We start from the raw sequence: 14001 nt of genomic DNA, 5'->3' as shown, positions 1-14001 counted from the left end.
CACTCGGCTCCTGCAGATGTGCCAGCTGCATCTGTGATGGGAATCCTCCACATCCCAAAGCTGCTTTGTCAGACTGACATCATCTGAGTACAGTGAACTCACGACCCTGAACAAGAACCACGTCTGAGATCTGAAATATTGTTTCTTCTTTAGTTATTTCGATGTCCTTAAATCAAGGGGTGAGTCAGTCTCATTATGCTCACCCCTCTTCCTTGATTTAAGGACATCGTTACGTCAATTAATTTCTCAAAATAATTAAAGAAGAAAAGGAAATGAGAGCAGACAGGTTGATGGGGCAGGAAGCCATTTATAGTACGACTGGAAAGGAACAATAAATACTGAGAAATAAGATCAATTCAAAGAAATTGAAATAAAAATATTGAGGGTTTTTTTGTGTGTGTATATATGTGTGTATATATATATATATATATATATATATATATATATATATATATATATATATATTAGGGGTGGGACTTTAACGCGTTAATTTCGATTAATTAATTACGGGGAATTTAACGAATTAAAAATTTTAACGCACTTTGCACCGTGGAACGTTTCTCAGTGCGCGAGTTCCCGGCATACAGATTATATCGACGCACAATGTCCAAATTCAGGGGCCGCATCCTGCGAAGGACAAAGGCCGGAAGTGAGCAGCTAGCCTTCATATCAGCATCACCCTGTGTCGCTCATGTCGCCTAGCAACGTGAGTGTGAAGCACAGCTGTGTAAAAACAGCTGTTAAACGGAGAACGAACTTTTTCTCCTTTTTGTGGTTTAATTTTAAGTCTTTATTCAAAATAAGCTGTTAAAACAAGCATAACACATTTCAACATCAAGGAATACAGCTGAGAGAATGATTAATTTCCAACTATAAGAAGTGAGACATTAATGTTGAATAAAACTATCCAGTTATGATGCTTAACTTTAATTTCAGGAGTTTGCTTATCACAGGAGCACTTCCACCCTTCATTGGTCTGTGTAGTAGACTGGTGGGAAAATAAACAAAATGTTGAAGATTAAACTTATGTATATTGATTTATTCATCAACTAAACTTAAATTAATATTTATCATGTCAAATATTGAAATGTGATTAATTTCGATTAATTAATTACAAAGCTTGTAATTAATTTGATTAATTTTTTTAATCGAGTCCCACCCCTAATAAATATATATATATATATATATATATATATATATATATATATATATATATATATATATATATATATATATATATATATGAAAACCAGCAACTGAGCACACAGTCACTGATACGTGTATCGTTGTCGTCTGATGCAGAACCTTCCCCAACAACTACTGGGACAAGTTTGTGAAACGAAAGGTGAGTTCCTGTTTTTGGGAATGTTGGCCGTGTTGTTGTAGAGCGGTCTTAACGTCGTCTCAACATCTGCACGAACCTCCAGGTTCTGGATAAATATGGTGACATCTACGGCAGAGAGAGGATTGCGGAGCTGCTGGGTATGGACTTGGCTTCTCTGGATGTCAGCGCCATGACGTTTGGGAAGAAGCCCGAACCTGACACGTCCATGTTCAGCTGGTACGTCCACACATGAATCAGGATCATTTACACAGTCACACTTTTTAAAAAAGGCTGCAGGGCAAACGTGTCTGTTGTTGTGCAGGATCACATCTATAGACATCAAATACCAGATCTGGAAGTTCGGTGTTGTCTTCACTGACAACGTGAGTAAAGGAAGCAGCTCATACTCATAATCAGAAGCAGGTTATGGTGAGATTACAAAGATGAATCTGTTTGTTTTTCCATCTTTTAGACTTTCCTCTACCTGGTTTGGTACACGTTGATGTCTCTGCTTGGACACTACAACAACTTCTTCTTCGCTGCTCATCTTCTGGACATTGCAATGGGCGTCAAAACCCTGCGCACCATTTTGTCCTCGGTCACCCACAACGGCAAACAGGTTCCTCTCCGCCTCACACCTGCTGTGGTTTGTTCCGTGCTCTGTGCTCACCTGGTGTTCATGTCATGCCCGTGTGCTCCCTGCAGCTGGTGATGACGGTGGGGCTGCTGGCTGTGGTGGTGTACCTGTACACCGTGGTGGCCTTCAACTTCTTCCGCAAGTTCTACAACATGAGTGAAGACGAGGACGAGCCGGACATGAAGTGTGATGACATGATGACTGTGAGTGGAGGGCAGACAACGCTCTGACCTCTGACCTTTTCTAAATTGACCTCTGTCTTCACCCCCTCCTCTTCACCCCCCCTGCAGTGTTACCTGTTCCACATGTACGTCGGTGTGCGAGCTGGCGGTGGTATAGGAGATGAGATCGAGGACCCGGCCGGTGATGAATACGAGCTCTATCGCGTTGTCTTTGACATCACCTTCTTCTTCTTCGTTATCGTCATCCTGCTGGCTATTATTCAGGGTAAGGGGTCATTTTCTGCCCCCGATTCATGATTGTGGTTCTTGCCCGACCCCCTGCACACAGCACACTGAATAAAATAAGTCAGATCTGTGGTATTAGCACTGAAACAGGCCAAAGGCTCTGAGGATTTGGGTTTCTAACACTTTGGTCTTCAGTCAGAAACGTGTCTCTGTGTCAGGTTTGATCATCGACGCCTTTGGAGAGCTGAGAGACCAGCAGGAGCAGGTCAGAGAGGACATGGAGGTAAGACGCTGAGCCTGAAGCCACCTGCACCTCTCTCTGAAGCACGTGAATCAAACTTTCCTCTCTTCCTGCAGACCAAGTGTTTCATCTGTGGGATAGGAAGTGACTACTTTGATACGACGCCGCACGGCTTCGAGACGCACACTTTAGAAGAGCATAACTTAGCCAACTACATGTGAGTGACGTCACAACCACGATGTGCTGCTTTTACTCCATGAAACACTGTAGCTAACCTCTTTAACCTTCTTTAAAAACATGCTGAGTTTGGCCTCTGTGAGGACTCACATCTGTTTCTGCTTCAGGTTTTTCTTGATGTATCTAATCAATAAAGATGAAACGGAGCACACAGGACAGGTCAGTGAACACAGCTGCAAAAACTCATTGTAAAAGTTTTGACCCCTCCTCTAACCCTAACCTCACTAATCTGACGCTGCACCATTTTCCAGGAGTCGTATGTGTGGAAGATGTACCAGGAGCGATGCTGGGACTTCTTCCCTGCTGGAGACTGCTTCAGGAAGCAGTATGAGGACCAGCTTGGATAAAGTCCTGCATCATTACTCTGCGTCCGATGGAGAGAGGAGGGAATTTCAGGGAGAGGGAAAGATCTGGAATATCTGTCTTAGTTTTGTCTGCACATTTCTGTCCTGTGTTAAAGCTATGCACACTTTGACTGCAGCTGAATGATGGTGTTTAAGAAAGGCAGAGTAACAACACACACGGAGACAGGGGCCTTCTTATCCTGCTATGAATACACTACATGGCCTTTTTGTGAATTATACATAGTTTGCCTTGCATATCAATCGTGTCTTTACAAACGGGCTCTTCTGTCGCTACTTCTGTAAACGTTACAGTGCCTATAGCAATGCCACTGCTTCAGCAAGATAGATTCAACACTTTTGTTTGAGCTTTTTTCTTTATATTGTTTGTAAAATGAGTATTTTTTGTACATGGCTGATGCTGTCTGGTGTTACATGTCTGAGTGAGCGATGGAAGCAGCTCACGGTCGTTCCTCTGACGTCCTGTAGAGGGCGCCTCAGATATCTGGCCTCCTCTCACTCTTCCTCTCGAAGCTCGTCTTCAGAAACGCAGTCGTGAATAGAAACTCCTGAACTGGCCTAAATAATAAACCCACTGTCGTCAGTACGTGGCACATAACTGGCACTCTTTAGTCTTACAATGCATCCCTGAATGTATGTGGTACCCAATCTCCACTGGTGTCTCCATGCCATAAAAGATATCTCACACACACACACACACACACACAGTCCAGGAGGATGCTGAGGGTATTTATTTCTTGTTTATATGCAGATCAGATGTTGTGAAGACGACAGTTTAGCCTGTCTCTCTGCTCGGTGCATTCTAAGAAGTACTGAATGTATTTAACGTGAACGCCTCGGCCAGAGCGTCGTCTGTGTAACTGGGGACTGACGAGGCTGCTCATACGCCTTTAACGAAGAGACATATTTTACATAAAGCATAGAAACATATTTATTTGGGGCTTTGAGGAATGAGCCGCGCTCCGTTGGACCTGTTTGTGGTCTCACACTGGTTTCTGTCCCAGTTTGCAGTCAGAAGAGAAAAGCAGCTTTTGTTTTTGCTAGTTAGGTTTTTATGATCAGTATTTTTAGGGATTCAACATATGAGTTATTTTCTCAGTTAAAAAAGGTGGTGTGTGATGCGTTGATCTCAGATGGTTCTGTCTCATTACGCCTGCTCGTGAACACATGAAAGCTCGTTTACTCTCCATTGTGTACCTAATGTTGTGTCAGAGACAGAGCAGTGACTGAAGTGTGCTCCTCTCAGAGGTGCCTGATGGCATGGAGCTGATGGAGATCACCTCTGACTGAACCCTGTGTTTCAATACAGAATAAAAAGATTATTTTAAGGAGAATGTGAGCATGTCTCCTCCTTTATGTACGTCTCACAGATGAAACACTCATATCTGCTCTCAGAGTTAGTCTCCAGTAAGATGAGCTCAACAATCCTGACGTTCAATATAAAATTACATTACTGAAGGTTCAGTAGTTAGTTTGTTTTATTAGACATTTTTATGTATTGGCCTTTAATCTTAAAGCACTCGGTACCAGAGTTTGGAGCTTCAGTTGATACTGAAGGAACTTCAAAGTGTTTCAGATTCTTCAGAGTCGGCACCTCCTGGGCATTCTCTCAGTCAGCTTCATGAGGTCATCACCTGAGACGGTTCTCCAACAGTCTTGAAGGAGTTCCCAGAGGTGCTGAGCACTTGTTGGCTGCTTTGCCTTCACTCTGCGGTCCAACTCATCCCAAACCAGCTCAGCTGGGTTCAGATCAGGTGATTGTGGAGGCCAGGTCACCTGAGGCAGCGCTCCATCTCCCTCTTTCTTGGTCAAATAGCCCTTACAGAGCCTGGAGGAGTGTTTGGGGTCATTGTCCTGCTGAAAAACAAGTGATGGTCCCACTAAGCTCAAACCAGATGGGACGGCCTGTCGCTGCAGAATGCTGTGGTAGCCATGATTAGATTAGATTAGATTAGATTAGATGAAACTTTATTAATCCCTTTGGGAGGGTTCCATCAGGGAAATTAAAGTTCCAGTAGCGCTGTTTACATTATAGTCACACAAGCAGAGATATAGTTGGAAATATAGTCATACAGTCAGAAATATACAGAATATACAAGAATATACAATCAGAAAATATACAGTCAGAAATATACAGTCAGAAATATATAGTCAGAAATATACAAGCAAAGAATAAATAGATAAATAATAAGCAAAGATGTCAGACAGCTGAGGTAATACTTGCACATTGATATTATTCATTGTCCAGTACTGTTTTACGTTACATTGTGGTCATGCCCCCCCCCCCCAAAGAGGAGTTGTACAGTCTGATGTTGTGAGGGACAAAGGAGTTTTTCAGTCTGTTGGTCGAACACTTGGGAAGCAGCAGTCTGTCACTGAACAGACTCCTCTGGTTGCTGATGACCTGTGCAGAGGGTGACTGGTATCATCCATAATGCCCAGTAGTTTGTCCATAGTCCTCTTCTCTGCCACCATCACCAGAGTCCAGCTTCATGCCGACTACAGAGCCAGCCCACCTGATCTGTCCAGCCTGGATGTGTCCTTCCTGGTTGTGCTGCCCCCCCCCCAGCACACCACGGTGTAAAACAGGACACTCGCTATAACAGTCTGATAAAACATCTCCAGGAGTTTCCTGCAGATGTTAGAAGAACGCAGCCTCCTCAGGAAGTACAGTCTGCTCTGTCCCTTCCTGTACAGATGTTCTGTGTTGCTTGTCCAGTCCAGCTTGCTGTCCAGCCACAGTCCAAGGTACTTGTAGGCATCTACAGTCTCTACCTCAACTCCCTCAATTTGAACTGGTCGTGACCTTGGTCTGGACTTCCTGAAGTCAATGACCAGCTCCTTGGTCTTTGAGGTGTTGAGCTGCAGGTGGTTCCTGTGGCACCAGACAGCAAAGTCCCTCACTAGGTACCTATACTCCTCCTCTCTGTCATCCCTGATACACCCCACCCCTGATGGTTAAGTGTGTCTTGGATTTTGAATAAATCGCCAACAGTGTTACCAGAAAACCACCCCATACATCACACTTCCTCCTCCATGCTCCACAGTGGGAACTACACATGTAGGAATCATCTGCTCACCTGTTCTGAGTCTTACAAATACATGGAGTCTGGAACCAGAAACCTCAAATTTGGACCCATCAGACTAAAGGACAGACTCCCACTGGTCTGATGTCCATTCCTTGTGTTTCTTGGCCCAAGCCATTCTCTTCCTCTGGTTGTTCCTTAGAAGTGGCCTCTTTGCAGCAATTCAACCATAAAGTCCAGATTCAGGGTTAGGGTTAGGTCTTCTCTGAACAGTTAATGTTGAGATGTGTGTGCTACCTGAACTCTCTGAAGCATTTAGGTGGACTCTTATCTGGGCTACTGTTAACTTGCAGTTTCTGAGGCTGGTAACTCTGATGGACTTACCTGTGCAGCAGAGGGAACTCTTGGTCTTCCTTTCCTGGGGCAGTCCTGATGAGAGCCAGTTTCATCATAATGTTTGATGGGCTGACTGACCTTTATTTCTTAAAGTAATGATGGACTGTCATTTGTCTTCACTTAGTTGAGTTGTTCTTGTCATAATCTGGATTAGAACATTACTCAAATTGGGCTATTCACTGTATACCAGCTCTGCCTCTTCACAACACAACTGATGGTCTCAAACACATTATGGGCAAACAATTCGAGAAATGAACTCTTGATGAGGCGCAGCTGTAACCTGAAAGTCGTTCCAGGTGACTACCTCATAAAACTGACTGAGAAAAGGCGCCTACTCTGAAGAATCTAAAATCTAAAACATATTCTGGTTTGTTTATTAAATAATTCCATGTGTATTTCTTCATAGTTTGGTATTAGTCTACAATGCAGACACTATATAAATAATGACGGCTGAATTAGAAGGTGTGTCCAAACCTTTGACTGCTGCTGTAGTTAATGAGGGGACTTCAGGAAACACACATTTATCACTGTGACAGCTTTTGTCCTCTGACTGTGACTCCATGGAGTTGCATACACATTTATACACTTACCTGAGTGGAAGATAAGGATTTCTTGTGTTTCTGTTTGCCTTCAGCAGACGGGCTCGTCTGAATATTTTATGAATCATACTGTGTACACACACCTGCGTTGCTCTTTGATATCAGGTTTCTGTGTGTAGCTCATGTTTGTTTTTTGTTCTTTCTGAAGAACCGAACAGGAAACATCTGGATAGTCTCAGGTTGGATTACTGTAACTTTGGTTCTGCACCCGTAATAGTGAAGATGCTACAAAAAATCATTGTGTAATATGTGTCGAGTATGAGTTTAATCAGGTTTAGCATGAACAGCTGAAACAATGTATCATCACAGTCTAGTATGGATGCTAATTGGTTCAGTGGTTTTGGATTTCTTTCCCAGCTGCACATGAATGCAGGCTCTGCCTTTCCTTTTAGTGCCACTCCTGTGCTGGGGCAAAGGTTATTTGGATATGAGTCCTCCAAAGTAAACACAATGCTGCAGGGCTGGGTTTGGTACCCCGTCCTGCCCCTCCCTCGTCACTTGTATAAAATAAGGCATCCAGGTAGGATCAGCATCTGCTGAAACTCTCCTGCGTTGGTCTGCTCGCCCACCTGAGTGACTGCCACCATGTTTGTTGCTCCTCCCGGCTACCAGCCCATCTACGGCCCGGTGAGTATCTGCAAGGACTGCTGCGGCACCTTTAAGGGCATGAGGGAGGTGATGGTGTATCACACCAATTAAAAGGGACTTTATCAGTAGCAAAAATATTATTCTAGTAGGTTTTAAAGCAGGTTTATTTGTGTTAGTCCATATTAATAACAATGATAAAGTTTGAGCATTTTGCATTATGTGGATTTTATGTTGAATAAATCTAATTAATTTCCTTCAACACTACAGGATTAATCAGAGTGGAAGGTCGGCTGTTTTTGTAAGGAGAAACCAAAAAGATACAGAGAGGCCAAAAAGGTCTTTATGTTCTTAGTTTACTCCAGTGAATCACAAGGTAACAATGAGGGAAATTAAAGAAGGTTATAAACAAGAGAGGAGTAGATTTGTTATGATGTGAATCACAGTTACTAATACAATGGAAATGGAGTGTAGATCAGCATATGTAAATGGGGAGTCTTCTTCACACACTAAGGTCAGTTATGGAGTTCCACAGGGTTCTGTGCTAGGACCAATTCTATTTACATTATACATGCTTCCCTTAGGCAGTATTATTAGAAAACAGTATACATTTTCCTTGTTATGCAGATGATACTCAGCTTTATCTATCAATGAAGCCAGATAACACACATCACTTAGTTAAACTGCAGGAATGTCTTAAAGACATTAAGGCCTGGACGACCTCTAATTTCCTGCTTCTAAATTCAGATCAAACTGAAATTCTTGTTCTCGGCCCCACAAATCTTAGAAACATGGTGTCTAACCAGATACTTACTCTGGGTGGCATTACTTTGGCCTCCAGTAACACTGTGAGAAATCTAGGAGTCATTTTTGACCAGGATTTGTCCTTCAATGCACATATTAAACAAATATGTAGGACCGCTTTTTTGCATTTGTGCAATATTTCTAAAATTAGAAACATCCTTTCTCAGAGTGATGCTGAAAAGCTAATTCATGCATTTATTACTTCTAGGCTGGACTATTGTAATTCATTATTATCAGTCTGTCCTAAAAGCTCCCTGAAAAGCCTTCAGCTGCAGCTAGAGTACTGACAGGGACTAGAAAGAGAGAGCATGAAGTTCACAGATTCATTTATCACAACCCAAATAGTTTGGAAACCCCTGCTTTAATATTTGACAGTGCATCAAATATTATTTTATATTATATCCTAAATTTGGAGATGCTTTTGTTTATCCCTACATGCACAGTGTTTTTTTTAACAGTTATTGAATATTTTGTCCATGGTACAGAACATACCCTACATAGGGCCCATTTATGGAGGGCTGAGGGAAGGGATGTCCATCTATGTCCAGGGGAGCGTTCACAGGGACATCACCAGGTAAGTGCAAATATGAATCTATGACTCTGTGCTCTTTTATTATTAAATGTGTTGTTAGCTGTTAAATATGTATGATCTGTTTCCAAGGTGGTAACTCATTTACATCCATGGGACATTTCATCTCTAGTAAAGAATGAATAACTAACTTTTGCTCTCTGATTCTGGGTGGAGCAGGTTTCTTTGCTTTTTGAAAATCACAGCAGACCCATAACATACTGTTCCACTGTTATCACTTATCCCGACCCTTTGCAAATAGTAACGTGATTTGCCAAAGGTGGTTCAGGTTCATGGTCCATTGGTATACAGGGTAAACAGGCACATACCTGCACATACCTGTTCATACCTGTATATACCTGCATATACCTGCTCATACCCGCACATACCCGCACATACCTGTATATACCTGCTCATACCCGCACATACCTGCACATACCTGCTCATACCTGCACATACCTGCTCATACCTGCACATACCTGTTCATACCTGCACATACCTGCTTATACCTGCACATACCTGTTCATACCTGCACATACCTGCTCATACCTGCTCATACCTGCTCATACCCGCACATACCCGCTCATACCCGCACATACCCGCTCATACCTGCACATACCCGCTCATACCCGCACATACCCACACATACCCGCACATACCTGTTCATACCTGCACATACCCGCACATACCCGCATATACCTGCACATACCTGCACATACCTGCTCATACCTGCTCATACCTGCTCATACCCGCACATACCCGCACATACCTGCACATACCTGCACATACCTGCTCATACCTGCACATACCTGCTCATACCTGCACATACCTGCACATACCTGCACATACCTGCACATACCTGCACATACCCGCACATACCTGCACATACCTGCACATACCTGCACATACCTGCACATACCTGCACATACCTGCACATACCTGCACATACCTGCTCATACCTGCACATACCTGCTCATACCTGCACATACCTGCACATACCTGCTCATACCTGCACATACCTGCACATACCCGCACATACCTGCACATACCTGCACATACCTGCACATACCTGCACATACCCGCACATACCTGCACATACCTGCACATACCCGCACATACCTGCACATACCTGCACATACCTGCTCATACCTGCACATACCAGCACATACCTGCACATACCTGCACATACCTGCACATACCTGCACATACCCGCACATACCTGCACATACCTGCACATACCTGCTCATACCTGCACATACCTGCTCATACCTGCACATACCCGCACATACCCGCACATACCTGCACATACCTGCACATACCTGCTCATACCTGCACATACCTGTTCATACCTGCACATACCCGCACATACCCGCTTATACCTGTACATACCTGTATATACCTGCTCATACCTGCACATACCTGCTCATACCTGCACATACCTGCTCATACCCGCACATACCCGCACATACCCGCTCATACCTGCACATACCTGCACATACCCGCTCATACCCGCACATACCCGCTCATACCTGCACATACCTGCTCATACCTGACTAGATCAGAACATCTTTTGTGGGGAGTTTTTTTTTTTTGTTTTTTTTTTTTGCACTCAGCCTATCTGCACACTTGTCATCTTCTTTTAAACACTAAACTAACTCATTAGTTTCACTGAGACTCAGTTACCTAAACTTACCTGATGATTTTTTCTTTGATTTTATTGGCAGGTTCTTCATCAACCTGATTTGTGGAGAATCCGAGTCCAGTGATATCGCCCTGCACGTCAACCCTCGATTTGATGGCAGGGACAAGGTGGTCTTCAACTCCTGTCAGAACGGATCGTGGGGGTCAGAGGAGAAGATCCACAGCATGCCTTTTAGCAAGGGCGAGAAATTTGAAATGGTCATCATGGTTACATCACAGGGCTATCAGGTCAGTTTCTGGCTTACTTTACACCTGTTTTAGTATCTAAAACCAGGAGTTAAAGAGCCAATACCTGATTTATTATCACTATAATAAAATCATAAGGTATTAGTTACAGTCAGTAGATCAGATTACCACTGAATGCTTCTGTATTGACACTGAATCCTTTATTCTGTTGCAGATTAAAGTCAATGGGGATGATTTCCATACTTTTGGACACCGTCTCGCTGTGCAGCGAGTTTGTGGGATGCACATTGGTGGAGACGTTTCCATCCAGACGATCAACATTATTGGGGTGAGACCTCAAAGCTGTGAATCTTTCACATTATGAATGCTTTAGGCTTTACTGGGGACAATAAATTAATCTTTAACTGCTGGCTAATTTGTTTGGACTGTGGGAGGAACCCAGAGAACCCCCGCAGACACAGGGAGAACATGCAAACTCCACACAGAAAGGCCAGCTGGTGGATTTGAACCCTGTGAGGCAGCAGTGCTAGCCACTGCACCACCGTGCCACCATGTCTTTTGAGATAAGGATCGTATACATGGTGCTGCCCCAGAACCTTCCCTTCAGTCTTCATCACTTTCAGTCACATGTGGAATGACCTCAGAGATTTGTAGGGTCTTTACCATGAAGCTCCTTCAGGCAACTGTTGCTGTGATAACAACAACAATAATAATAATAAGTTATTACAGTGTCATAGACAGGAACAGTCTGAAATCATCACACTCATGAAGTCTTTGCTCAGTTTGTTTCTTGTCTGTGATGTTTTCAGGGTGGAGTGGGTGGAGGGATGCCAGTGAGTATACACAATGTTAAAATATTACAAGTTCATCTAACAAAGCTTTTACATGATCTCCATCATCTGCTGCTTTCCAGCAGGGAGGATACTCAGGAGGAGGAAGGGGGGTAAGTTACTTTTGCTGAGTCGGGTTTTGCATTCGTTTTATTGAGTATTATGGGATGTGTGGTGAGATAAAGTGAACTGCACTCTGCTTCTTTTGACTGGTCTCCAGGGAGGTTATCCAGGTGGCATGGGAGGAGGAATTGGAGTAAGCATACTGAATAACTCCACCTTTGCACGTCATGGTGTTAAAATAAACAGATTATTGAACAAACCTGTTTGAACTTTCCAGCAGGGAGGGTATCCAGGAGGAGGCATGGGAGGATACCCAGGAGGAGGCATGGGAGGAGGCATGGGAGGAGGCATGGGAGGATACCCAGGAGGAGGCATGGGAGGAGGCATGGGAGGAGGCATGGGAGGATACCCAGGAGGAGGCAAGGGAGGAGGCATGGGAGGAGGCATGGGGGTAAAAAAAAAAAGCATTTTATTGCTCACATTTATGTTTGTTAATTACACAGAAGAAAATTCTTATAAACCTCTGACTGACTCATGATTCCCTGCAGGGAGGATACCCAGGAGGAGGCATGGGGGTATGAAAATATGTTTCTTATCAGTATTTGAAATTTTATTACAGAAACTTGAATATAATCAAGCTTGTTTGTTTTGCCTTTTATTTGGTTTGTATTTTGTATTCTTTTCTATTCTTTTCATTATTTTTATATTTCTTTAAAGGGCGCGTTTCCAGGATCACATCTGCCGGTGAGAACTCTGCACAAAAACATCCACATGCTCTTTTTTATATATACGCACATATTTACCTAAACCGACTCATATTCTGCTTCCCAGGGCGTGGGGGGGCAGCCGGTCTACAACCCTGTAAGTTAAGCCACGTCACAAGCGCTTCTACACTTCTATTTTTAAAGGATTCTGTTGTGACACACTGCCCCCACTGGTCACGAAGACAAACTGCAGTGCATTAGTCTGAGCTTTGGGGCGAGCTCCCCCTGGTGGAAGGCAGGGCCACTGGCAGTTAAATGAAGATGATTTGCTCAGAGAGAATAAATAAATAAATAAGATATTGTTCTATTCTACTGAACTTTACTGAATAAAAATTCACTTTGTACCTTTTCTATTATTAATGGCGTCGAGCTCTAACCTTTTTTGGCTTCTGAAACGAGGCGGAAAGTTTGAGAACCGCTGAATTAAAACAAGATTTCCTGAAAGCTGCTCCTGAATGAAGGGCATCAGTTTCTGCAACTCCTGGTTTCTGTGTGTAATATCAGCCTCACAAAGGGCCACTAGAGTTACTGCGTAATTCTGGTGTTAGATAAAATATCTCACTCTGTTTTTCAGCCTGTGCCCTACTCCACTATGATCCCAGGAGGGATGTTCCCTAAGAGGACCGTCATCGTCAGAGGGATGGTTCCCGCCGGAGCAGACAGGTGTGTGGTGGGTGCTGAAGTCTCGAGCTCAGTACTAAAACACTTACATGAATGATTAACACTCATGAATGTGTTTCAGATTAAGCATCAACTTCATGGTGAGCAGATCTCGGGACATTGCTTTCCACATGAACCCCAGAGTGAGAGAGGGCCTGGTGGTGAGAAACAGCATGATTGGAGGAAAGTGGGGGCAGGAGGAGAGAGAGCTCAGCATGAATCCATTCATGGAGGGCCAGTACTTTGATGTAAGTCAGTCACATTGTATCAAGTTCTTCTGATGATTTTGGAACATTTGAATGTGCTTCCTGTTCTCCATGACTGTGACCGGTTGGTCATCAGTGTCTGAAGTTTGTTGTCTGCGTCTCTCAGCTCTCCGTCCGTTGTGGGAATCAGAGGTTTAAGGTGTTCGTGAACGGGCAGCACCTGTTTGACTTTTTCCACCGTATGCAGTCCTTCAGTGAGGTCGACATGCTGGACATCGAGGGCGACGTGCAGATCTCCTACATCCACTTCTGAGGCCGCACACGTCTGCTCAACTGTACTCAACACGTCATCCACAGAGCTGAGAGATCAGATATTACATCATCACTCTGGACTGTTTATGTCAG

The 14001-nt window shown here is 43.6% G+C and overlaps 2 protein-coding genes across 2 annotated transcripts in view; both read left to right on the top strand.

The window, feature by feature from the left end:
• ryr1b (ryanodine receptor 1b (skeletal)) overlaps positions 1-4534 on the top strand; it is a 62865-nt gene extending 58331 nt beyond the window's left edge. The window contains exons 99-108 of the mRNA XM_030744205.1: positions 1303-1345; positions 1428-1561; positions 1647-1707; positions 1797-1943; positions 2030-2164; positions 2252-2408; positions 2587-2651; positions 2726-2826; positions 2954-3005; positions 3098-4534. Of these exons, the coding sequence (XP_030600065.1) occupies positions 1303-1345; positions 1428-1561; positions 1647-1707; positions 1797-1943; positions 2030-2164; positions 2252-2408; positions 2587-2651; positions 2726-2826; positions 2954-3005; positions 3098-3193 (991 nt within the window). The 3' untranslated portion in view covers positions 3194-4534. The remainder of the gene's footprint in view (positions 1-1302; positions 1346-1427; positions 1562-1646; positions 1708-1796; positions 1944-2029; positions 2165-2251; positions 2409-2586; positions 2652-2725; positions 2827-2953; positions 3006-3097) is intronic.
• Positions 4535-7746: 3212 nt separating this feature from the next.
• LOC115790941 (galectin-4) lies at positions 7747-13997 on the top strand. The gene is made up of 13 exons (XM_030744970.1): positions 7747-7856; positions 9104-9192; positions 10911-11115; positions 11288-11401; positions 11883-11906; positions 12124-12159; positions 12247-12417; positions 12515-12541; positions 12684-12710; positions 12798-12827; positions 13305-13393; positions 13473-13638; positions 13763-13997. Exons 1-13 carry the CDS (start codon positions 7815-7817, stop codon positions 13907-13909), a joined length of 1167 nt encoding a protein of 388 aa, XP_030600830.1. The 5' UTR covers positions 7747-7814; the 3' UTR covers positions 13910-13997.
• Positions 13998-14001: the final 4 nt, after the last annotated feature.

Source organism: Archocentrus centrarchus, chromosome 13 (genome assembly GCF_007364275.1).
Source record: "Archocentrus centrarchus isolate MPI-CPG fArcCen1 chromosome 13, fArcCen1, whole genome shotgun sequence".
In the NCBI taxonomy this organism is placed as follows: domain Eukaryota; kingdom Metazoa; phylum Chordata; class Actinopteri; order Cichliformes; family Cichlidae; genus Archocentrus; species Archocentrus centrarchus.
This window is presented reverse-complemented; position numbering and strand designations above follow the sequence as displayed.